The sequence below is a fragment of the Coptis chinensis genome, chromosome 2 (genome assembly GCF_015680905.1).
Source record: "Coptis chinensis isolate HL-2020 chromosome 2, ASM1568090v1, whole genome shotgun sequence".
In the NCBI taxonomy this organism is placed as follows: Eukaryota; Viridiplantae; Streptophyta; class Magnoliopsida; order Ranunculales; family Ranunculaceae; genus Coptis; species Coptis chinensis.
Window position 1 is genome coordinate 111,946,226 of NC_141457.1, and position 24,882 is coordinate 111,971,107.

At 38.4% G+C, this 24,882-nt stretch overlaps 4 protein-coding genes and 1 pseudogene across 11 annotated transcripts in view; all 5 read left to right on the forward strand.

Moving 5' to 3' along the window:
* LOC147520705 (senescence-specific cysteine protease SAG39-like) overlaps positions 1-13,794 on the forward strand; it is a 51,481-nt gene extending 37,687 nt beyond the window's left edge. Inside the window, exon 3 of the mRNA XM_086592219.1 lies at positions 13,686-13,794. The gene's annotated coding sequence lies outside the window, so the exon portion shown is untranslated. The remainder of the gene's footprint in view (positions 1-13,685) is intronic.
* On the forward strand, positions 2,864-4,064 carry LOC147520711 (putative F-box/FBD/LRR-repeat protein At1g78760). The gene has a single exon (XM_086594976.1). The coding sequence runs from the start codon at positions 3,083-3,085 to the stop codon at positions 3,986-3,988; it is 906 nt and encodes a 301-aa protein (XP_086451102.1). The 5' UTR covers positions 2,864-3,082; the 3' UTR covers positions 3,989-4,064.
* Positions 9,545-12,165, forward strand: LOC147520712 (F-box/FBD/LRR-repeat protein At1g51370-like). Of its 7 annotated transcripts, none has more exons than XM_086592210.1 (4): positions 9,545-10,666; positions 10,770-10,928; positions 11,015-11,421; positions 11,751-12,165. In XM_086592210.1, the coding sequence occupies exons 1-4, from the start codon at positions 9,749-9,751 to the stop codon at positions 11,770-11,772; spliced, it is 1,506 nt and encodes a 501-aa protein (XP_086448336.1). In that variant the 5' UTR covers positions 9,545-9,748; the 3' UTR covers positions 11,773-12,165. The 7 variants fall into 7 exon arrangements, with proteins under 7 accessions (XP_086448336.1, XP_086448337.1, XP_086448338.1 ...); XM_086592211.1 differs by having other exon boundaries at positions 11,015-11,451; positions 11,751-12,163; XM_086592212.1 differs by having other exon boundaries at positions 11,048-11,421; positions 11,751-12,163.
* On the forward strand, positions 12,348-13,794 carry LOC147520713 (senescence-specific cysteine protease SAG39-like; annotated as a pseudogene). Its single transcript, XR_015212787.1, has 2 exons — positions 12,348-12,836; positions 13,000-13,794. The product of XR_015212787.1 is annotated as a senescence-specific cysteine protease SAG39-like (transcript).
* Positions 13,795-16,023: 2,229 nt separating this feature from the next.
* On the forward strand, positions 16,024-18,999 carry LOC147520714 (putative F-box/LRR-repeat protein At4g13960). The gene is made up of 6 exons (XM_086594318.1): positions 16,024-16,071; positions 16,452-16,746; positions 16,936-17,458; positions 17,593-18,052; positions 18,155-18,331; positions 18,409-18,999. The coding sequence occupies exons 1-6, from the start codon at positions 16,024-16,026 to the stop codon at positions 18,712-18,714; spliced, it is 1,809 nt and encodes a 602-aa protein (XP_086450444.1). The 3' UTR covers positions 18,715-18,999.
* Positions 19,000-24,882: the final 5,883 nt, after the last annotated feature.

Sequence of the window (24,882 nt, forward strand, 5' to 3'; positions counted from 1 at the left end):
ATTAGAGTTGTGTGTTTATTCACTTTATTGTCATTTTCTTAAACTTGTTCTGAATTCATGGCTATTGTAACTATTTCATATTAGTAATATGCGCTTACTGGTCTGAAATATTTGTGTACATTGTAATGGTTGAGCTCGAGTCTTGACACTACTGCTTTCTCATGTCAGTTAATATTGTGAGAACAGGTAATATTAACTTATTTAAGTAGTTATTTGGATGGGAGTCGAGATAAGTTTTTATGGTTGATATTCGGAGTCTGTGTTAGTTGTTTCCTGTTAATCATGTAGTTGTTGGTAACCTAATGATTTTGCGTTTTTGAAGATTCAGGAGTCCGGTCAGTATTACATAGTCTATTGTGTACGTGTAAACTGATTTTCAAGAAACTCATGCATTTTATGATGATATGAAAAATATGTTTATATATTTCATCTCAAGCCTTTCAAGTAGTTATCATTTACTTACGCGGGTTTCCCTCAAACAGATGTATACTGCAGACTCTGCAATGGCTTTCTTTAAAACAGTGATTAAGTACTAGACACTAGTTTATTTCTCTTGGCCATTTGTGCTTTGTATGTAGTAGAAAAAATATATATATCCATGTAAACGTGCTCGTTAAATGCCATATAGGACTGTAAAAGTATTCTTCTCTTGCCAATTTGTGTTGTCTTTACTATGTAATCTGTTGCTTCTACAAGATGGTTCAAGTATATAAGTAAACAAGATAAAATAAAATACAAAAGTCATCTCTCAGTTGTGTGAAAACAACGTTGAAATTCTTGACTATGTGATAGCACAAAGAAAATATTTGATTTGCTTCCACGTTGATTATGACCTTGCATTTTACAAGGTGAGATGCGAGGCATTCCGTACGTATACAGAGTTACAGACTATTGCAACTTCATCCGTTTGAGCAATTAGTACACGACCTTCAACAGATTTTATTGCGTTTAACTGTAACAGACACCAAAATATCCCCATGCATCTGCTGTAATTTGAGACTCAATCTACAGTTGTAATGATTTTTTCTGTGCAATATGGAATGGAGCTACTGTGAGGGAGTGATATTCTAATTCAGGAGTATCATACACGTGTTCAGCATAGTGGAAATACCACACCGACCTATGACCTCGTTTCCCGAACTGCCTTCAGAGCGACTTACATCATTAGCTCACACATCCGAGCTACAAGATCGCTCTAGAACAGATCAACTCGCACATCTTCACAAAGATCATTCTATCTCGTGACACAGCCTATCTTCTAGAAGCAATCATTGCCAAAGTCATACTTACACATTCTATTACCGCAAATCATGAACCACTGTAACAACTCCCCATCATTACAGAATTCATACCAACACCATTCCAACACCATTCCAACACTCCTCAATCTCAACCATACATTTGTTTTTATTAGTACACGTGTTGGATAGATCTCCACGTTCACAAGCTATAAATACCCCTTGCATGAGCTACGCCAGACCTAATTCTACTCTCTCCTCAGAAGTGAGAGATAGATATGCAGGCAGTTCACTCAACAACGAACTCGGTCTTTCCCATGTCCTAACCCCTTATCTTCTCTTATCATATTTGTAAGGTAGAACTAAACAGCTACTAATAACGTTAGTTATTGTGGAAGATGCATGGTGTCGTTCTTAGGTTCGAATGCAAAATGTGTACAAGGTCTAAGGGTTGGTTTAGGAATTTTATGTGCAAACCCACCATATTACTTTACAAAACCCACTTTTTTTCAGTCTCTTTTGAAAAAAGTGCCAATAATATGAGCTCCACATTAGCTTTATTCTTTCTCCAATTTCTTCTTTATTCATCTCCCCTTCTCCCTTAGCTTCATCCCTAAGTCAGTGAGTCACCTAGCCCCTAGTTTTAGGATGCAATGGTCAATTTGAGCTCTGGTTGTAAACTTGCGAAAGATGTGGTAATCCCTGTAAGTTTTATTCAAACCTTTCATGTTTAATGTTTTTAAAAAGTGGTAATCTCTATTGTAAGCAATTCTGTTTTTAAGTCATCTTGCATGAAAGATCCACGACTTTTGATTTTGGTTTGGTGAGTTTATTACCTAAGGTTTTACTGTATTTGTTAAATCATGAGGACAAGGGCTCTTTAGTGTTGGTTTTAAAGAATGTAACTCTGTGTTAATTGATCAGAGAATTTGTTTTTTTAAATTATTGCTAAGGTAATAATTTCATGCACAAAATTTCATGATTTAATAATTATTGCTAAGGTAATAATTTCATGCACAAAATGGTTTCACAGGTCTAATTCTCCTACACCGCCTATGGACGTCTACGGTAACTTACTTGGAATTACTGCGTTCCCACTTTCATTTGAGAAATATAGAGGAATAAAAAAAATATAGTTTCAATGACAAATTTCCAAAATAGTTTTACCTCTGGAGCCTTTGTCCCTGGATTCGGATCTTCAACAAGCTCTGTCCTTGGCGAATTCGGATCTTCAACAGGTGCTACCTGTACTGGATTTGGATCTTCTTCTAGTCCATTCGGTTCTACAAATACTGCATTTGGAGCTTCAAGTTCTCCATCCTCTGGTTTTACTTTCACTCCTGTCTTTCGCCAAAGTAGCAGTCCTTTAGGAACGACTTCATCTCACTTTGGAGCTTCAAGTTCTCCATCCTCTGGTTTTACTTTCATTCCTGCCTTTCGCCAAAGTAGCAGTCCTTTAGGAACGACTTCATCTCACTTTGGAGCTCAGAGTTCTCTGTTTGGTGAGTCCCTTTCCCCTGCAATACTTGAATTTTTCAGCTTAAATTTTCCAATAAATTTAGTGACTTTGGTTAGTGCACACGCCATTGCCAGCATCAGTTTCACTCAAATTTTGTCTGCTAGTAATTATTGAAGGATTCACACAAGTACTATTCTCAAGTGTTTTTACTTGTTCAAATTCATTTATAGGTGGCTCCAATCCTGCTGTTCAGCTTCCTGCTTTTAGTCAGCCTCCTACACAATCCACACCATCTATTTTTTATTCTACATCCACCCCCGCATTGGGAAGTAATCCGTCACCTTTGCTATTTAATTCGGGTTTGGCTCCATCCCCATTCGGTGGCATGAATTCTAACACACAATCAGCTGGGTTGTTCCAGTTCACTGCACCTTCACTTGGGCAGACGGGTAGTATTGTTGAGCAGACTGGTTCAACCTTTGGAGAGAATTCGAGCCTAGAAATGAATAGGATCTCTGCATTACCCATGCCTATAATCTTTCACATCCTATCGTTTCTTCCAACCAAAGAAGTGGTTCGAACATGCGTTCTATCTAAAGGGTGGATAAACATCTGGTCTTCTGTCCCCTCCTTTCATTTCAATTCAAGACTCTTCCGATCCACGAAAACATTCATTAAGTTTGTCAATTCTGTACTATTTCTACGAGACGGTTCAGATATGCAAAATGTTTCTCTTTCCATAGTAGGCTCGTTTGATTATGAAGATTTAAGTAGGATCAAAGAGTGGATAACATATGCAGTAAGACATAATGTTCAAGTTCTTGATATTGAAAATGGTTGCGGGAGAAATATCCAATTAACTCCTCATTTATTCACTTGTGAGTCGTTGAGAGAGTTCAAACTGTTTAACAACAGCCTAAGCTTGCCACTTAGGATCTGGTTACCTTCTCTTAAAGTTGTGCATCTAATTTCAGTTTCTTTGAAGGATGGCCAACTTGATGAGGCCCTCTTTTCAGCCAGTCCATCCTTGGAGACACTTGTTCTAGAAAACTGTAACATTACGTCTGGTATTTTAACAATATCAGCTTCTCAACTTAAGAATTTGAATCTGAAGGGTAACTTTCCTTCCTCAATTGTGGTTTCTGCTCTGAACCTCATCTCCCTCAAACTCAATATAACAAATTCAGTTCCAGTAAATATTATATTCAACGGAAACCTAAAGTTGCTATCTGATGCAAACTTTGACCTCAAAGTTGATTCTTCTGTATCAACTGTTAGAATAGTTGTATGAACACAGCAACTAAAGTAGAATAGAAGGAACAGTAGACAGCAGTAGCAATGAAGAGACAAGGACAGCGATGGCGAAGAATAGCCAAGGCGGATTAGGCAGTCCTTAAGGAAAGATTTAAGCCCCTTCCAATGAAAAGTAAAGGCAAGCGTGGCGTCTTTCCTCGAGGATTCAATGGTTAACGGCTTAGCCCTGACTTTGCACTAGAAACGGACTACCCTCTAGAACAAAGACAATATAACTCTCTCTGGCGGCCGGACAAGAAGAAGAGAAGAAGAAAAGAACCGGGTTTGAGTTTTCGCTTTCTCTCGAGTTGAGTTTCGATCAAGTCTCATCTCTATGGACTCACAGTCCTATTTATAGAGGTTAGGAGGAAGAGAGACCAACTCCTAATAGAACACTGAAACTTCTTTGCCAAGAAAAAGGCAAAACAAGTTTAGGCTATTGGTCAAACCACTACCAACAACAGTAAGCCCAAGCCCAAGCCCGAACCCTACCCGATGTGGTGGATAACCAATATGGGACTATCTACTATGCACTAAAGTGGAGAGAACACATATGGTTCATCTCCTCCACTTTGCACACACTCACAAGTATTTCGAAATACACTTAGAGATTCCAACAATCCCCCACTATTTCAAAATACTAATAGTCCCCCACTATTTTGGAATAGGATATTACAAAAGAAAAGGGTTAACGAAATGCCAGAGAGAATCGAAAAAACAATGCATAAGATACTGGTGCTTTTCGGGCTTGAACCAGTCATAGGGTAACATGTCTTATAATACGTGAAAGTGGTGGATTAAAAAATCTTTGAACCAACATTCCCTTGTAGTAAAATAGAGGACATGCACCCACATTGCTCTTTCATTATATGCCCCTGTTCTGTGGTGTTGCTTTTTGGCCTTTTCATACGCGTGTGTTCCATGAATGCTCTAGAGTACTTGCACGAATACTCATAAGAACCAGGCCAATTCTACATTCACGTAGGTGGATATCCATCAAGTGTACATTGCAGCTTAAAATACACTATCTCATTATAAAAAATGGACTATGGATTCCAATAAGAGTAAAATAACTCATCCTTTCTCATTGCAATCCAAGTTATACAAAGTATACAAAAATGCTATCTAGTCATAGGGTGGGACGCCTCAAAGAAAGACAATAGCATACCGTGATTTAATTTAGGTGACTTGTTTTTCCCTTTGAACCTAATTCATGAGATCTCCAATCACATAGGTGGGGGGTTTGCCGATTGTCGCCCTCTATCTAAGGCAAAAGTCCCATCCCCTCGACGATATAACCACTTGCCTCCAAAGAAGTGGAAGCGGTTAAACATGTGGCCAAACTAAGTCCAACCTAACATAATCTCTAGCATTTTGCTTGATTAAGTTATATCTCAACTTACATGTATTCTTTTCCCATTGCACATAAGATAACATGTCTTAGCTATTGCAATGAGGCGGTTGCAAAGCATATACACATCGAGGTCTGTTTAGAGCCAATGGGAAGATTTGCCAAGAGGTTGCTAACCCACTCAAGATCATCACATGCCTTTTCTAAGGCGATTAGCTTGGATGATATCCAAGACACTCAATTTCCACCAAAGGTAAACACATAAACATTACTGGATCCAGTTTATAACATATTACCCTTCTAACAATGATGGAAATCTATTAAATATCAGTCCATAATCAATGGCTCGCTATAGTACTTGGATAATCGACAATATACATCAAAGTTCCTTATAAGGACACAATGGGTTATCATTTCAAGATGCCATTAATGTAGGCAATGTCATGTCTCACATACATTATCCATCAAGTACAATTGGCTACCAATGATATTGACATATTTAGTATGAGAAAACACAAGGAGATTATTTTTCATAAGATGGATATTTGACATAAAAGGTGTTAACACATGCTTACTATCATAATACCCATACTTTTCAATAAAAAATATTTCTACTAAGTGCTATAACAATATAATGAGACCTACATGAGTTTTAATTCCTATATTCACTAGTCATTCAATTCTGTAGTGCCCGAAACTCCCCTATACCATCCGGCCGGTCTGGTTTAAGGTACACTGTGGCCTTCAACCATATTCAAACGTCAACATCTTGACAACTGAATATAGCAGTTACAGAAATGAGTTTAACAACATAATAAACTATCATTTTCAATGACGATTTATGATGTGTTTCAAATAGGAATTTCTCTGTCTCATACACATTCTCAATGCTAGCACTCATGATATTAAATCATCTAAACAAAGAGAGATTAACACATATGTCTTGCTTTACTCTAAAGAAAGTACACATTTTTTATTTATCAACAACGATACTTTGACATCCATATGACACTAATATGTTGTTGAAATGCTCATGCCATTTATAGGCGCTTTTGAATCAACTCATACAAAGATTTAACTAAATTGTATACCTTCAGCTCATCACCTTGTACTACTTGGTATTGTAGTTCTGCACAACTACTCAACTAGAGTCTTTAGAATTCCTGTAGAAGACATTCTAGTTATATGAGCAAGGTTTCAAAATAGTATAAATCTTGTCCGATTGAAACCCCCTTGGCTATTATTATTAGCATTGTATTTTGCAATACAACTATCACGTTTTAGTTTTCTTTTAAAGATCCAATTCAACCTATAGATCCCCCAATAAATCAAGAGTCCAGTTTAGAGGAGTTGTATCCTTCAAAAAGGACACTTCTCATAGACAAACAACTTCATTATAGGTTAATGAATCTTCCTCAAGAAACATATAAACATCATCACCGTGAATGGTGGAAATACTCATTGATAGTCTTCCAAATTTCTTGTGCAGAAATAATAGGATTATCTTATGTAGTTCATTATGAACATTCAACCACTCTATGCCAATTTCTCAGAAAGAACAACCTCAAATAAAATTAGCATATAAGACATTCAATAATAGTGTGGTATTTACAAAATTGTTATCACTCATGACAACTGAAAACAAACATCACTATTATGAGTTTCACCAATGAACATCTACTAGATAATTCTAGGTCTCAAAAAGACTTCTTTTAGATTCATTCACAATAGCCTTGGCAAGACACCCCCCACATTTTGAAGCATTTTTGGATAGGCCCAAGACCTTTCCATACTTTGTAGTTCAGTGTCTTTCCAATTATCTTGTGAGATGAACTATGGTAAAACGATGTTGTTATGCATATGGGTCACCACCCCCACGGTTCAATAGTTACTCAACTTAATCAAACTTACATGCAAAACACATTATACCGCTACAAACATTAAAAGAAACAACAACAATAAAATGCACTCTTATGACAAGAATATACTTTACTCAAGTCTATGATTCTGGATCATATTAAACATAGTCATATTATGTTCATGTTATCTATATGAAAGGAAATCCACAAAAGATTCTCATGAATCTTAAAGAATAGAAGAATTAGATGAAAAGGGTTTTACCCGAGATAATATCATTATCATCCTTCTTTTCATCATTCAACATTCCAACTGTCACAGGGAGATAATCCACGCACTTATACATCACCTTGGCTATTTATCCATAGTCATAGGAGGATAATGCCTAATAAGACAATCTACAAGCGTTACATCTCCTTGTCTAAAATAGTCACTGGAGGATATTGTCTAAGAAGACAATCCATTACCGTATATCTCCTTGACTAAATTAGGTTTAAGAGGATATTGATTGTTTCCCATATTGTTTCCTCTCGTAGACAACGATGCTCATTACTTAATAATATATGACATGGTTACGCTTCATGCCAATGTTAAATAATGCATTCATGCCAAACATTGTAAATATCATATCATAGGTTCAGGAAAAGTAAACTTTAACTGTACCCCTCACAACAAAAATTATACGATATTTAAGCAAATCTAGCCACTGAATATGCAAAACAACTGAGGACTCCACCTCTTCTTTTTACATGAGCTCAAGCAAGATAGGATACCCTATCAACAAGACCTCAAGTACTACCACAACATCTAATGGCTCAATCCATTAATGTTTTAAACTAGAAAACATTTACCAATAAACTATCATCGATAAAGTTCAAAGTAAATTCACGATGATTAATATCCAAAATTAGCATGCTATACAACTTTAACATATGCTATATTGGATATAAGCTACAAGTTACTTTATCTAACATGTATTTTCACAACAGTACAATTATAACCATCGTCTAACAACTCGTACACTCAATAAAGGTAAGTAATTATGCATTGAATACATTATAATTACTATCCAAAATTTGAGTGTGGTTGATATTAACTATCTTAAGGTCTCTCTTAGACCATCTACATACATCTACATATGTACAAAGAAAATTAATATCAAACTACTTCTAGTCAAACCAATTAATTCATCAGTGATAAACACGTATAATTTGTTGGCTAGGTTATCAAAGAAGTTTAAGCTTAGGGATTTCCCTCCTAAGAAAACTAGCATGCAACTCAAGGCAAGAATATCACCATATAATTAAACCAAAAGAATTGCAAAGAGTGAAAGAATACGATACCTAACCGATTGAAAAACCGGATTACCATATTTTCCTCCTTCTAGAAAAACAGTTCAAAAGAACTGTAATTCTAAACCAACTCAGTACGAATTGGGTATCAAGCCTTATACCACTGGAAAGCTCTTTGAATCAGCTATCCAACACAAGAAGCGGATTGCAAAACCGAGCTCTGAGCTGAAAGTTATAGCAGTTTCCGTAACGAGTGACGCTGCTGTCAAAAAGATGAACTTTGACGTTTTGCTTGATAGAAATCTCATATTTGACTTCCACAAACGTAGGAGAAAGGTCTACAACCATATAGGGTTTGATAAACCACAAAAGATCAATAAATATTCAATCTTTAATTGGTTTCCCTACCAAGAACGAAATTATTAGAAAATTTATAAAGTCATAACCCAATAACACAAACAATAACTCAAAGTAAAAGACTTATCTTTTGATTGTCGTATTAAAACACTCTCTTTTGTTCTACTACAAAACTCTTTCCTTAGGATTGTTAGAATAGTTGTATGAACACAGCAACTAAAGTAGAACAGAATGAACAGTAGACAGCAGTAGCAATGAAGAGACAAGGGCAAGTGAATGGCGAGAATAACCAAGGCGCTGGATTAGGGTCGGCCCCAAGGAAATATTTAGCCCCTTCCAATGGTGCGTAAAGGCAACCGTGGCGTCTTCCTCATAGGATTCAATGGTTAACAGCAGACCTGACTTTGCACTAGAACGGACTACCCTCTAGAAGAACAAGAATATAACTCTCTCGGGTGTGACAAGAAGAAGAGAAGAAGAAAAGAACTGGTTTGAGTTTCGTTTCTCGAAGTTGAGTTTCGATCAAGTCTCATCTCTCTATGGACTCACGGGCCCTATTTATAGAGGTTAGGAGGAAGAGAGACCAACTCCTAATAGAACACTGAAACTTGTCTGCCAAGAAAAAGGCAAAACAAGTTTAGGCTATTGGTCAAACCACTACCCACAACAAGAAGCCCAAGCCCAAGCGTAACCCTACCCGATGTGGTGGATAACCAATGTGGGACTATCTACTATGCACTAAAGTGGAGAGAACACATATGGTTCATCTCCTCCACTTTGCACACACTCACAAGTATTTCGAAATACACTTAGAGATTCCAACAATCCCCCACTATTTCAAAATACTAATAGTCCCCCACTATTTTGGAATAGGATATTACAAAAGAAAAGGGTTAACGAAATGCCAGAGAGAATCGAAAAAACAATGCATAAGATACTGGTGCAAAGTCAATTTGATGACCAGAACGTTAGTGTAGGAGTGGACAGATTCATTGGTTTGCCACTACCTCTAATCTATCATATTGTATCGTTCCTTCCAGTTGAAGAAATGGTTCGAACATGTGTTCTATCCAAAGGGTGGAGAAACGTTTGGTCTACTGTCCCCTCCTTTCATTTCGATCATGACTTATATCTATCCAAGAAAAAACGCGATTTCTTTAAATTTGTCGAGTCAGTACTATTTCGACGAGATGGCTTGGATATACAAAAATTTTCTCTTTCCCTACGATACGGATCCAGGTCTGGTGATATGCATAGGGTCAATTCGTGGATCATTTATGCGTTAAGACATAATGTTCAAGTTCTTCATATAAGTAATGATGATGACACATCTATTGCTTTGAGTGCTCAGATATTCACTTGTGAATCCTTGAGAGAATTCAAACTGTGTAACGAAGACCTAAAACTTCCAACTTTGATTTCTTTACCTGTTCTCACAACTCTACATCTTAGCTCAGTTGTGATTTTGAATGGTCATCTACACGTGGCCTTTTTTTCAGCTTGTCCTTGCTTGGAGACATTAATTCTAGAAGAATGTGAGTTTGTTAACTGCTATACCGTAACCATATCTGCTTCTCAACTTAAGAATTTGAGAATAAGTAGCGTAGTTCCTGCTTCAGTTGTGATTTCTACCCCAAAGCTTGTATCCATCGAAATGATCGGAATGGAGAATCCATCCATTAGGTTCACTTGTGAGCTAAAATTTATTTCTGATGTGAACTTTGACATTGAACTTGATCAATCAAGTGAATCAACTGCCCTACTAATTAGCACTGTGAGGAATGCACAATCTCTGACACTGTCTACTTTGTTCCTTCAGGTAAATACTTGTACAACTTTTCTTGTTTTCATTTGACGAGTTGAAAATCTATTGTATTATGTATTGTTTAGTCTTACTGTATTTTGTTTCAATCGTGTCTTAGTCAATGTATGTGGAAAACGATCCATCTTTACTCAGTTGCATCCAGACTCCATTTTCTAACCTTAAGCGGCTGAAGATTGGAACTCTGTTCAGTTACAATGATATTATGTTGATCAAAAATTTACTCAGGCATTCTCCTCAAATTGAATATGTTATCTTGGTAAGCGCTCAATTGTTGATACTAAATTCAGTGGCTTACTAGTAAATCCCCGTCCTTTTAACTTTTATCTAATGATCATTGTCAAGGGGAAGTATACAGATGACGATGATGATATCAAGGGGAAGTATACGGATGACGATGATGATATCAAGGGGAAGTATACGGATGACGATGATGATATCAAGGGGAAGTGTGAAGACTATGAATACACCAACCAAGTTGAGCTGTTTGAAGAAGAGGATATGATGTCTAACTGCAAGCTGTCACACCTCAAGTTAGTTGAAATCCAAGGGTTCCGAGGATATGAGAATGAAGTGAAACTGGTCAAGTTCTTTCTGGGGAACGCAACAGTTTTGGAGCAAATGTTTATCATGGTTTCAAATTCTGATAAACGGAGATGCGTAGATAACCAAGAAATGATGAAAATTGGCAGAAAACTACTGAGACATCCACGGGCGTCATCAAGTGTTGGAATCCTGTTGTTGCAAGACCTGTAATGGTTTATGTCCACTCTCCACATTCTGTAAATATTTTTTCTTTTTCAGGCCAGTAAAATCGTTTGAACATGGTCATAACCTCATATATCAAAAATATGTTTATATATTTTCAGCCAAGCTTTTGAAATTATGTTACGCACCATAGTCCAGAGGTTCTGCAATGGTTTTGTCTGTTTTCTTTGAGACTGCTTGCATACTCTGAGATTGGTTCTTTCTGATCCTTCTTGTTTGTCGTGGAAAAAATATATCTCAATTTTAAGTTGTGCTAAATGTCATACATGAGTACTCTTCTCTCACAAATGCCCATTTCTCTTTTCTTATACAGAAAGATTACGGGAAGAATGTAATCAGGTTACTTTTTCCCTTTTGAAGGATGGAGAAATTTCTGATGTACTGTTGCCACCATTGGTTTCGTTGTGGACTTGAGGACGAACATAAATTCGTGGAGTCTGTGCTACAAAGAACTTCCTGTCTCAGACTCTCAGTAGAGTTCATGCATGAAGACTAGAGTACTACAGTGTTGTGAGATTGATAGTCTCTTTCCAAGAAGCTCATCTGTCCCCAGTATAATTTCCATTCCATGCATATAGTAATAACAAATTAGCAGTATCAGGCTATCAGGACTCAGGAGACCTTACTAATTTATCTACCCAATAAGTTCGTTCAATAAGACAAAACATGAATATTGTATGTCGTTGTCCATAGATCACTAATGTATAGTTTTGTTACTTTTGTATATTTCAGCACAAATATTTAAGTACTAAATTGTCTATTTGCTATTCAAATCATCTGTGGTTCCCCCGGCACTCAATTGTGAAAGTCTCATTTTGGTGTCAAAGTTAACAACACATGACTAAAATTCGTCTATATAAACAAGGACTAGGAATGTGCATACTCACTCAATTACTTGAAACTTGAATCCTACATATCTACAACTCTCAAAACTACACCCCCTACACCCACCCCCAATAGCTTGTAGTCATGGCTTCTTCACTCAAATGGCGGTGCATGAGTTTGGCGTTGGTCGTTTTGGCTCTCTATACAACTCAAGCTATGTCACGTAACCTCCAAGAATTATCTATGGAAGATAGGCATGAGCAATGGATGACTAATTATGGTCTGGTATACAAGGACTCTGTTGAGAAAGAGATGCGCTTTCAGGTATTCAAAACCAACGTCGAGTACATTGATACTTTTAACAAGGTTGGTGATCGAACTTATGTGCTAAGTGTCAATGGCTTTGCTGACCAAACCAATGAAGAATTTATAGCATCTCGAAATGGATACAAGAACTCCCCTGAACGAAAGTCTGGGACAGCGTTCAGGTACGAAAATGTTACAGCAGTTCCATCTAGCATGGATTGGAGAAAGAAAGGAGCTGTCACACCTATCAAGGACCAAGGCCAATGCGGTAGGTGAACATAGACTGATAAAAACATCACTAAACTATCTATTGTTAGATCCATTAGTTGCTCCTGGTTTTTTCACTTTTTTGGCATACTTATATTATTAAATAGACATCATTCTAGCTGTTTGCTAACAATTTTTTGATGTCAAAATACTCAAAAATACAGGAAGTTGTTGGGCATTCTCTACTGTAGCTTCTATGGAAGGTATAACCCAACTCTCAACAGGTAAATTGATATCTTTGTCTGAGCAAGAGCTAGTCGATTGCGACGTAAACGGTGAGGATCAAGGATGTGAAGGTGGTCTCATGGATGATGCCTTTGATTTCATTGTACAAAATCATGGTCTCGCTACTGAAGGTACCTACCCATACAAAGCTATTGATGGAGCTTGCGATAAGAAAAAAGAAGCCTCCCATGCAGCTTAATATCACTGGCCATGAAGATGTGCCAGCCAATGACGAAGAAAGCTCTGTTAAAGGCAGCTGCAAACCAACCTATTGCCGTGGCTATTGATGCCAGTGGATCAGCCTTCCAGTTCTACTCAAGTGGTGTATTCACAGGAGATTGTGGCACCCAATTGGACCATGGTGTCACCGCAGTTGGTTATGGAACAGCTAGCGATGGTACCAAATACTGGTTGGTGAAGAACTCTTGGGGACTTCATGGGGTGAGAATGGATACATAAGAATGCAACGTGATATTGGCACTGAAGGGGGTATCTGCGGTATTGCCATGATGGCATCCTACCCAACTGCCTAGTAAGAAACCTTGAGAATATGGATCAAATTATGTGTCTGTGATTAGTACTTTATGTTTAAGTTGTAACTACTGTATTCTAAGTAATTATTAAGTTGTGTCCGTGTAAAGTATGTTCATGTATGTAAATGGCGTAATTACTGAGTAATGTACATTGTACTAGTCCTCTTTTACGAAATGGAGATGCACTTTTATTTTGATACTGTTCGTAACGCATTTTGAAGAAGATTTTGTTTTTGTCAATCTATATAATTGCGTTCGGGCTTGATGTCAAAAGGATCTGTGCACGCTTATTGTTGGTAATAAACATCTTGAAGTTGAGCTTTCCCTCCACATCATAGGATCAGAATGAAATAATTTTCAAAAGAGCGATTCGCAAACAGAATTTGATCAAGGCACAATAGGCCTCTTAGGAGGGCATTGAGGATATTATGTTCCCTCAACGAATTCACCACGTACCATTAATTACTGGAGTAGCTTTAAGTCATAATGCTTTGCATTAGTCGTAGACTCGTAGTATATGACTTACCTTCATTATGTGAGTCTGCCCTTAAGATTGAAATTTGAAAACGCTTCGGTTTTTCATTTTTGTCATTTCTCAGCAGCTTAAGGCAATACAGACACCATCCGATTGAAGCATGAAGTACAGAATGAATAGTTCAAGTACAAGCTGTCTCGCCTCAAATTAGTTGAAATACACAACTTCTGGGGATCTCAAAACGAAGTGAAAGCGGCTGATTTTTTCCTGGAGAATGTTGTATAACCACAAAATGGTAACATTATGCCGAAACCAATTGTGTATCCTCGAGCATCACTGAATGTTGAAATACCACCATCAAAAAAAGAATGTTGAAATTTTGTTTGTGCAAATCTGCAATAGCTGTAATAACATTAACCTGTCATATGAAGTGGTGAACTGCAAATGCTCAGATTTAATTTGGATACAAATCTGGGGCATGCAGTTCAATAGATGAGCAAGAATTGATGAAAGTTGGTAGAAAACTTTTGATACAACCACGAGCGTCATTGACTGCAGGAATAATGTATTGGCGCATCTGATGATCTTGGCCTTCTTTAACTCTACACTTTTCTGTTTTATAAGTTAGTCCAGATTTGATAGTCAGGCGAATCAAACGTTGAACTGTGTATGCAGTTTCAAGGATTCAAGTAGAACTGTTTGTGTTTGGTGTCATATCCGTATTAGAGTTGTGTTTATTGTCATTTTCTTAAACTTGTTCTGAATTCATAGCTATTGTAACTATTTCATATTAATTGTGAGAACAGGTAATATTAACTTATTAAGTATAGTAGTTATTTGGATGGGAGTCAAGATAAGTTTTCATGGTTGATATTCGGAGTTTGTGTTGGTTGTTTCCTGTGAATCAAGTAGTTGTTGGTAACCTAATGATTTTGCGTTTTTGAAGACTCAGGAGTCCGGTCAGTATTACATAATCTATAGTGTACGTGTAAACTGATTTTCAAGAAACTCATGCATTTTATGATGATATGAAAAATATGTTTATATATTTCATCTCAAGCCTTTCAAGTAGTTATCGTTTACTTACGCGGGTTTCCCTCAAACAGATGTATACTGCAGACTCTGCAATGGCTTTCTTTAAGACAGTGATTAAGTACTAGACACTAGTTTATTTCTCTTGGCCATTTGTGCTTTGTATGTAGTAGAAAAAATATATATATCCATGTAAACGTGCTCGTTAAATGCCATATAGGACTGTGAAAGTATTCTTCTCTTGCCAATTTGTGCTGTCTTCACTCTGTAATCTGTTGCTTCTACAAGATGGTTCAAATATATAAGTAAACAAGATAAAATAAAATACAAAAGTCATCTCTCAGTTGTGTGAAAACAATGTTGAAATTCTTGACTATGAGATAGCACAAAGAAAATATTTGAGTTGCTTCCACGTTGATTATGACCTTGCATTTTACAAGGTGAGATGCGAGGCATTCCGTACGTATACAGAGTTACAGACTATTGCAACTTCATCCGTTTGAGCAATTAGTACACGACCTTCAACAGATTTTATTGGGTTTAACAGTAAGAGACACCAAAATATCCCCATGCATCTGCTGTAATTTGAGACTCAATCTACAGTTGTAATGATTTTCTCTGTGCAATATGGAATGGAGCTACTAAGAACGTTAGTTATTGTGGAAGATGCATGGTGTCGTTCTTAGGTTCGAATGCAAAATGTGTACAAGATCTAAGGGTTGGTTTAGGAATTTTATGTGCAAACCCACCATACTACTTTACGAAACCACTTTTTTTCAGTCTCTTTTGAAAAAAGTGCCAATAATATGAGCTCCACATTAGCTTTATTCTTTCTCCAATTTCTTCTTTATTCATCTCCCCTTCTCCCTTAGCTTCATCCCTAAGTCAGTGAGTCACCTTGCCCCTAGTTTTAGGATGCAATGATGAATTTGAGCTCTGGTTGTAAACTTGCGAAAGATGTGGTAATCCCTGTAAGTTTTATTCAAACCTTTCATGTTTAATGTTTTTAAAAAGTGGTTATCTCTATTGTAAGCAATTCTGTTTTTAAGTCATCTTGCATGAAAGATCCACGACTTTTGATTTTGGTTTGGTGAGTTTATTACCTAAGGTTTTACTGTATTTGTTAAATCATGAGGATAAGGGCTCTTTAGTGTTGGTTTTAAAGAATGTAACTCTGTGTTAATTGATCAGAGAATTTGTTTTTTTAAATTATTGCTAAGGTAATAATTTCATGCTCAAAATGGTTTCACAGGTCTAATTCTCCTACACCGCCTATGGACGTCTACGGTTGCAGATACTAGGGTAACTTACTTGGAATTACTGCGTTCCCACTTTCATTTGAGAAATATAGAGGAATAAAAAAAATATAGTTTCAAAGACAAATTTCCAAAATAGTTTTACCTCTGGAGCCTTTGTCCCTGGATTCGGATCTTCAACAAGCTCTGTCCTTGGTGAATTCGGATCTTCAACAGGTGCTACCTGTACTGGATTTGGATCTTCTTCTAGTCCATTCGGTTCTACAAATACTGCATTTGGAGCTTCAAGTTCTCCATCCTCTGGTTTTACTTTCACTCCTGCCTTTCGCCAAAGTAGCAGTCCTTTAGGAACGACTTCATCTCACTTTGGAGCTCAGACTTCTCTGTTTGGTGAGTCCCTTTCCCCTGCAATACTTGAAATTTTCAGCTTAAATTTTCCAATAAATTTAGTGACTTTGGTTAGTGCACACGCCATTGCCGGCATCAGTTTTACTCAAATTTTGTCTCTGCTAGTAATTATTGAAGGATTCACACAAGTACTATTCTCAAGTGTTTTTACTTGTTCAAATTCATTTATAGGTGGCTCCAATCCTGCTGTTCAGCTTCCTGCTTTTGGTCAGCCTCCTACACAATCCACACCATCTATTTTTTATTCTACATCCACCCCTGCATTGGGAAGTAATCCGTCACCTTTGCTATTTAATTCAGGTTTGGCTACATCCCCATTCGGTGGCATGAATTCTAACACACAATCAGCTGGGTTGTTCCAGTCCACTGCACCTTCACTTGGGCAGACGGGTAGTATTGTTGAGCAGACTGGTTCAACCTTTGGAGAGAATTCGAGCCTAGAAATGAATAGGATCTCTGCATTACCCATGCCTATAATCTATCACATCCTATCGTTTCTTCCAACCAAAGAAGTGGTTCGAACATGCGTTCTATCTAAAGGGTGGATAAACATCTGGTCTTCTGTCCCCTCCTTTGATTTCAATTCAAGGCTCTTCCAATCCACGAAAACATTCATTAAGTTTGTCGATTCTGTACTATTTCTACGAGATGGTTCAGATATGCAAAATGTTTCTCTTTCCCTAGTAGGCTGGGGGTTTGATGATGTAGATGTAAGTTGGATCAAAGAGTGGATAACATATGCAGTAAGACATAATGTTCAAGTTCTTGATATTGAAAATGGTTGCGGGAGAACTATCCAATTAACTCCTCATTTATTCACTTGTGAAGTTGTGAGTCATTGAGAGAGTTCAAACTGTTTAACAACAGCCTAAGCTTGCCACTTAGGATCTGGTTACCTTCTCTTAAAGTTGTGCATCTAATTTCAGTTTCTTTGACGGATGGCCAACTTGATGAGGCCTTGTTTTCAGCCAGTCCGTCCTTGGAGACACTTATTCTAGTAAACTGCAACATTAGATCTGGTATTTTAACAATATCAGCTTCTCAACTTAAGAATTTGAATCTGAAGGGTAACTTTCCTTCCTCAATTGTGGTTTCTGCTCTGAACCTCATCTCCCTCAAACTCAATATAACAAATTCAGTTCCAGTAAATATTATATTCAACGGAAACCTAAAGTTGCTATCTGATGCAAACTTTGACCTCAAAGTTGATTCTTCTGTATCAACTACTCAACTAATTAGCATATTCAAGAATGTGCGATATCTGACACTGTCTACACTGTTCGTTCAGGTAAATACTCCTACCCGCTTTTCTTTGTTAACTTTCGACAAATTAAAAAATGGCTGTATTAGGCCTTGTAAACTCTTAGAAGTTTGTTTCATTGTGTCTTAGTCGATAGCTGTGGAACTGCAAAAGGATTTAGCTACACAAAAGTGCAGCGAGACCTCATTTTCTAATCTTAAGTGGCTGAAGATTGGAACTCTGTTCAGCAAGGATGAAGTCATATTGATCAACCATATACTCATGCACTCTACTAAAATTGAATCTGTCTTCTTAGTGAATGATGTGGTAAGCACTTAATATGAAATACCCTTTAAACTTGATTTTTTGATGTCATAATTTTCTCTTTAATGATCATTGTCAAGGGGAAGTTCGATGGTTTGAAGAACATCGTCCAAGTTGAGCAATATGAAGTGAAGGAGGGGTACAAGTACAAGCTTTCCCACCTGAAGTTTGTTGAAATCGAGGGCTTCCGAGGATCTGAGAATGAAATGGAACTGGTCAACTTATTTCTGGAGAACGCAATAGTTTTGGAGAAAATGGTTATCTTCCTTTGCAAGTCTGGCGTATGCAGTTCAATAGATGAGCAAGAATTGATGAAAGTTGGTAGAAAACTTTTGACACAACCACGAGCATCATTGACTGCAGGAATAATGTATTGGCGCATCTGATGATCTTGGCCTTCTTTAACTCTACACTTTTCTGTTTTTTAAGTTAGTCTAGATTTGATAGTCAGGTGAATCAAACGGTGAAATGTGTATGCAATTTCAAGGATTCAAGTAGAACTGTTTGTGTTTGGTGTCAGATCAGTATTAGAGTTGTGTGTTTATTGTCATTTTCTTAAACTTGTTCTGAATTCATGGCTATTGTAACTATTTCATATTAGTAATATGCGCTTACTGGTCTGAAATCTGAATTGATAGATCCTCCACATCAATATATGTGATTGAAGGATACTAAGTTTGTTCTTTTTTTTGTAAATTCAAATTTTGTTTCTGTGGTGAGAAGAGGGTATGTAGTTAAATATATTCTTGTCCAGTTTGGCAGTGTTGGAATTTTGGGGTGAAGGAATGGGGAATGAAGTACTGTAGTAAAGTTAAGTGTTAATTGACCATTATGTAAACTTGCATGTTTTGAAGTCATTCCTATAGTAACGAGCTCAGACTCGGAATCCTTTTGCAGGTCTCAACAAATGTCGCCGAAAAGAAGGGAGGAGATCGAAAGAGGGGATGGAAATAAAGGGAAAATTATAGGTTGTCTAGCAAAATCACTAAATTTCTTTTCCTGGATGGTTTCCTAATTACCCCTATTCCCTAAGGCAATTCTAGTATGTCAACCCGAATGTCACTTTGTTGGCTGCGTTCCAATACTTTCAAAAGACGGTTAACATCCAACCCATCACGACGTCCCTCGCGGCGGCAATTCCTGCATTGGGTTTAGAGCTGGAAATGGAGCGGGTTCGGGTCAGATTCTCACTCAAAACTCTTTACCATAGTAGGATCCATTGGATTTTGGTCAGATTTCAGATATTTATATCCATTACAAAACACCAAAAAATACACTATTTTAATAATTTTCATATATAGTATGATATAAATTAATTTTTAGGCATCAAAATATGAATCTTGTTAAAATGGTTTGAGTTCGGGTCGGATTCTAGTCACAAACATAGAAACCATATCCAGTAAAATGGATTCGGATATGGTCGGATTTGGGTTGAAACCCGTACCATTTCCAGCCCTAATTGGGTTGTAAAGTAGCAAGAGTGTGATCATCTGATTCAGAATGAGCATCAAGAACATGGTGGTCACCTCTCTTTTCATCAGCTGTATCATCCCCTAAGCCAGCAAATGGGTTTGCGCCCAAGTCTGATTCTTCAAGGGTGTTTAAACCATTATTTTTGCTCACAACTTGTTCGCTTTGATCTCTTTGTAAAAAGAGTTGATCAACTTTTTATGTCAGGGAGGTCAACAACCGTTCTACCTGTTCTAATCTCTGGCTTTGATTTTGGTTCCTCCTAGGAGGCATCTTAGATCATTTGATCGTTGCTAGGCAACAATTGTTGGAAGATTTCACTAGAAAATCACACCTCAATCTAGTTACTTTCTATCCCAAATGATTTCAACTTGGAGCTCACACCAAAGAAATCACCCACCCAAGACTTTGGTAGTTATCACAACAAACTCAAACAAGCAAAGCCACTAATTTATCATCACCCATAGCAAGCAAACAATAAATAAGGAAGTAAATATGCAAAGAGACACAAAGATTTAGGTGGTTCAGTAAATATTACCTACATCCACACAAGAGCCGAGTTTCCTTTATAGCAAAGATTGGAGAGTTTACAAGAGATATCAAGAATCAAGAACAAGAGGCCTGACTCAAACCCTAGCTCAATAGAGCTCCCACAATACCCAAGAAATGAATCTCTCAAAGTTGTCTCAAAACCCTAATCTATTTCCTTTATATAGGTGTACATAGAAAAAAAAGGGAGAAAATGGGTTTGGGGCCGAAATATCGACAAATCGTTGAAATTCCAAAAAGTTTCAGAACTCTAAAGCTTGCTGGTGAGATACCGGAGCTTCATTCACTCGACGGTTCCATAGCCCAACAATCTCCCACTTGGAACCTTCGAGATTCTACATGCACATCACATCTCAATTGTAACAACTCCATCAAATTCCAATTTACTAAAGAAACACTCGGCTCATCCATCATGGTATTTAAGCAAAAAGACCCACCGAAGTTGAACACAACTTCAACTTCTCAGTAGGCACGGTCTTGGTCAACATATCCGCCATATTCTCACTCCCTTGGATCTTCTCAAGTGCCAAAACCTCATCCTCTAACAGAGATCGGATAAAATGATATCGGAGACCAATGTGCTTGGTCCTAGAATGAAAGGCGGAATTCTTAGCAAGATGTATAGCACTCTAACTGTCATTGTGTAACACACTTCTCTCTTGCTTCATCCCAAGCTCTTCCATCAATCCCTGTAACCAGATCATCTCTTTGCTTGCCTCTGTAACGGCCACATACTCTGCTTCTGTGGTCGACAAAGCAACAATCTTCTATAACTGAGAAATCCAACTCACTGCGGTAGCACCTACTGTAAAGACATAACCAGTAGTGCTTCTTCTGCGATCTATTTCTCCTGCAAAATCGGCATCCACATACCCTTGCAGGTTCACAACACCCCTTCCATAACATAGGCATTTCTCTGTAGTACCTCTCAAATATCTCAATATCCACTTCACGGCTTCCCAATGTTGCTTGCCAGGATTAGACATAAATCTGCTGACAGCTCCCACTGCTTGGGCTATATCCGGATGCGTGCAAACCATGGCATACATAAGACTTCCAATGGCAGAGGCGTATGGTACCTTAGCCATGAAGTTTCTTTCCTCAACAGTCTTGGGAGAGTGTTCCTTGGACAACTTGAAGTGGACTGCCAAAGGTGTGCAAATTGGTTTCGCACTACCCATGTTGAACCTCTTCAATACCTTCTCAATATACTCAGCCTGAGACAACTCCAGAATACCTTTCCGCCTATCTCTTCTGATCCTCATCCCTAGAATCTGTTTCGCTGCACCCAAGTCCTTCATAGAGAACTCACTTGCTAACTTCTCTTTCAATCTCCCAATTTCTGACATATCAGAACTCGCTACTAACATATCATCAACATATAGCAACAGGATGACGTAGCTGGAGTCGAACCTCTTGAAGTAGCAACAATGGTCAGCGTTGCACTTATAGTAGCCATTTCCTTGCATGAAGTTATCAAACTTTCCTGTACCACTGCCTAGGGGCTTGTTTCAAACCATACAAGCTCTTTCTGAGCCTGCATACCATATTCTCTTTACCCTTCTTGATGAAACCCTCCGGTTGCTGCATGTAAATTTCCTCAACTAGGTCACCATGGAGGAAGGCAGTTTTAACATCCAACTGCTCAAGATACAAATCTTCCGCTGCAACAATACTCAACACTGACCGAATAGTATTCAGTTTCACCAGCGGGAGAATATCTCGTGAAGTCAGCGCTTTGCACGCTGAAAACCCTTGACTACTAGCCTCGCTTTGTATCTCTCGGGAACCATCATGTTCCTCTTTGACTCTAAACACCCATTTGTTACGTAGAGCCTTCTTGCCCATAGGTAGTTTGGCTAACTCCCCGTGCCACTAGAGATGAGGGACTTCATCTCATCTTGCATAGCAAGCTCCCACTTGCTTGCATCACTTTCGCCTCAATGCTTCATCATAGCATTGAGGCTCGTCACCATCGATGAAGTAGCAAGTAATTCACATAGGTGGAGGGTGGATATCTCATTACTTTCGGTACATATGGCTGGATGTCTTCCTTGGGGCACGAGGTGGAGATGGACTCGGTGGTGTAGTATTCTCATTATTCTCTGAGTCACTACTACTGTCATCCTCTGACTGTGGGGCTCCCACTATACCACGACTTACATTAAAGTCTTCCAACTCAACATACTGCGTGCCGCTCTCTACCCGATTCCTTGGTTTGTGCTTCATCTCGTCCTTGTACATCACCTTCTCATTAAACACAACATCTCTACTATTTAATGATTTTCCTATTTTGATCATCCCAAAAGCGATACCCAAAATCATCACCGTCATAGCCGATGAAGGTGCACTTTAGTGACTTAGCATCAAGCTTGCTTCTAGCTTGGTCACTAACGTGGACATAGGACACACAACCAAACACCTTCAAATGGGAAAGGTTCACATCCTTCCGGCTCCACACTTCTTCCTCCGGAATCTTAAAATCCAAAGGTAATGCGATGGTCCTCTATTGATTAGGTAAGTCATTGCTGTGCTAACACTTTACGCCCGAACTGCTTGGGCAAGCCGCTGAAGTAGTGCGCGATACACCTAGCTCTCTCTGTCGGTGTTCTATTCATCGCTCGCAACCCCATTCTCATTGAGGTGTGTCACGACAAAGTCTTTTCCATCTTGATGCCATTGTCAGCACAGTACTTCTTAAAACCTGAATCCTCATACTCTCCACCGTTATCGGATCTTAATTAGCTTCTTTACTTTCAAGCTTGTCTCATTCTCAACTATGGCCTTCCAAGTTTTGAACACTTCAAATACTTCTGACTTGTGTCTCAAGAAATAGACCCACACCTTCCTAGTATGGTCATCAATGAAAGTCACAAAATATGACTTTCCGCCAAGTGAAGAGAGATTAGCTGGGCCCCAGATATCTGTATGAATCAAGTCAAGCTTTCTAGCTTTCGGAGTCTGACCCATTCTCTGAAAACTCACCCGCTTCTGCTTTCCAAATACACAGTTCTCACAGAAGTCAATTTCAGTCAACTGTAACTTTGGGAGTTTACCAGAAGAGTGAAGGATTTTCATTCCTTTCTCACTCATGTGACCAAGTCTGCAGTGCCAAACATTTGGATCCTCTTTGCCATGTGCCACGGCAATCGACTCACAACTATGTGCAGTCATGTAGAGAGTACCATCTTTCTTGCCATTTGCAACAATCAATGAACCGCCGAGACCTTCCAAGTATCACGGTGAAGACGTAACAAATCCTTCACTTGCCAATTGCCCCACGAAATCAAATTCTTCCTCAAATCCGGGCGTGTCGGCGTCCCTCAATAACCATGACGAGCCATTCATCTTGACATGCACGTCATCCTTGCCGACAATGTCACAAGGTTGGTCATCACCGAAAACCGTTCAAAGGTCACCCGGTGTAGTTCTCAAGGAACTCGATGTGAGGTAGCATGGAAAGATCTTGCCGAATCAAGTACCCAAGACTCCTTCTTATGCTCCATCGAACATATCAAAGCGTCATCTACCATCTCAACAACATTAACTTCTTGATTCTTTTTCTTGTTCTTATTAATGTTGTTGTTGTTTCTTGGTGCCGGGCAATTGGGGCTATAGTGGCCAGGCCTACCACAATTATAGCACACAACTTCACTTATGTCTCGAGGTTTGTGTTCAACGCTTTGCAATCGGGGGGCTTGAGATTTCGATCTCCCCCTCCACTTCTTCTTACCACGATTCCTGTTTGAATTTCTCCCCCTACTTTCAGTGCTCAATGCCGACCCAGAAGTTGACCTCGAAGATGAAGGACAATCCTGTCTCCTGATTTCATCGGTTAGTACCATACTAACAACGTCCTCAAACTTCAACTTGGTCATTCCCGCAGAGCCACTAATAGCCGCAACCGTAGCCTTCCAACTTGGAGGCATTTGTCCAAGTATCGCCAAAGCTAGCACCTCATCACTAAATGTAATCTCAACCGACTCCAATTGGTCTTTAGTTTGGTTGAATTCATTTAGGTGATCCTTGAAGGATGTCCCCTCCGACATTCTCATACTAAATAGCTTGGTGATCAAATAGACTTTGTTCGCGGCCGAGGGTTGTTCATACATCGTAGTAAGTGCCTCCATGAGAGACTTCGCCGTCTTAATATTGAAGGCTACCGACTTCGAAAGACTCAATCGGATTGTGGCCAAGGCCTTTCTATCTTGCAAATCCCATTTGTCTTGCAGAATTTCCTCAGGCTTCTCACTTATCAACGTTTCCATCAAATCCTTTTGATAGAGAACGTCCTCAATTTGCATATTCCAATAGCCGAAGTTTGTTCCGTCAAACTTCTCTATCCTATAGCTTTCTTTGTCGGTCGTCATGACTTTACTGAATCAAAACCAACGGTGGAGAACCTCTCAGAGGAATTTCCTCAAACACCTAGCCTTCAATGCTAAAGGTGGAGTCTTTTCCTCACACACCCCAGTAGCTCGATCTGATACAGAGTCTCGATATCACTTGTTGGGGAGATTTCACTAGAAAGTCAC

Bases quoted from the DNA above. Each gene is read 5' to 3' on its own strand.
- LOC147520714 (XM_086594318.1), top strand. From the start codon at position 16,024: ATGAATTTGAGCTCTGGTTGTAAACTTGCGAAAGATGTGGTAATCCCT. The intron at 16,747-16,935 runs GTGAGTCCCTTT...ATTCATTTATAG, and splicing joins AGCTCAGACTTCTCTGTTTG to GTGGCTCCAATCCTGCTGTT. The intron at 18,332-18,408 runs GTAAGCACTTAA...ATCATTGTCAAG, and splicing joins TCTTCTTAGTGAATGATGTG to GGGAAGTTCGATGGTTTGAA.
- LOC147520711 (XM_086594976.1), top strand. From the start codon at position 3,083: ATGAATTCTAACACACAATCAGCTGGGTTGTTCCAGTTCACTGCACCT.
- LOC147520712 (XM_086592210.1), top strand. From the start codon at position 9,749: ATGCCAGAGAGAATCGAAAAAACAATGCATAAGATACTGGTGCAAAGT. The intron at 10,667-10,769 runs GTAAATACTTGT...ATCGTGTCTTAG, and splicing joins TGTCTACTTTGTTCCTTCAG to TCAATGTATGTGGAAAACGA. The intron at 10,929-11,014 runs GTAAGCGCTCAA...ATCATTGTCAAG, and splicing joins AAATTGAATATGTTATCTTG to GGGAAGTATACAGATGACGA.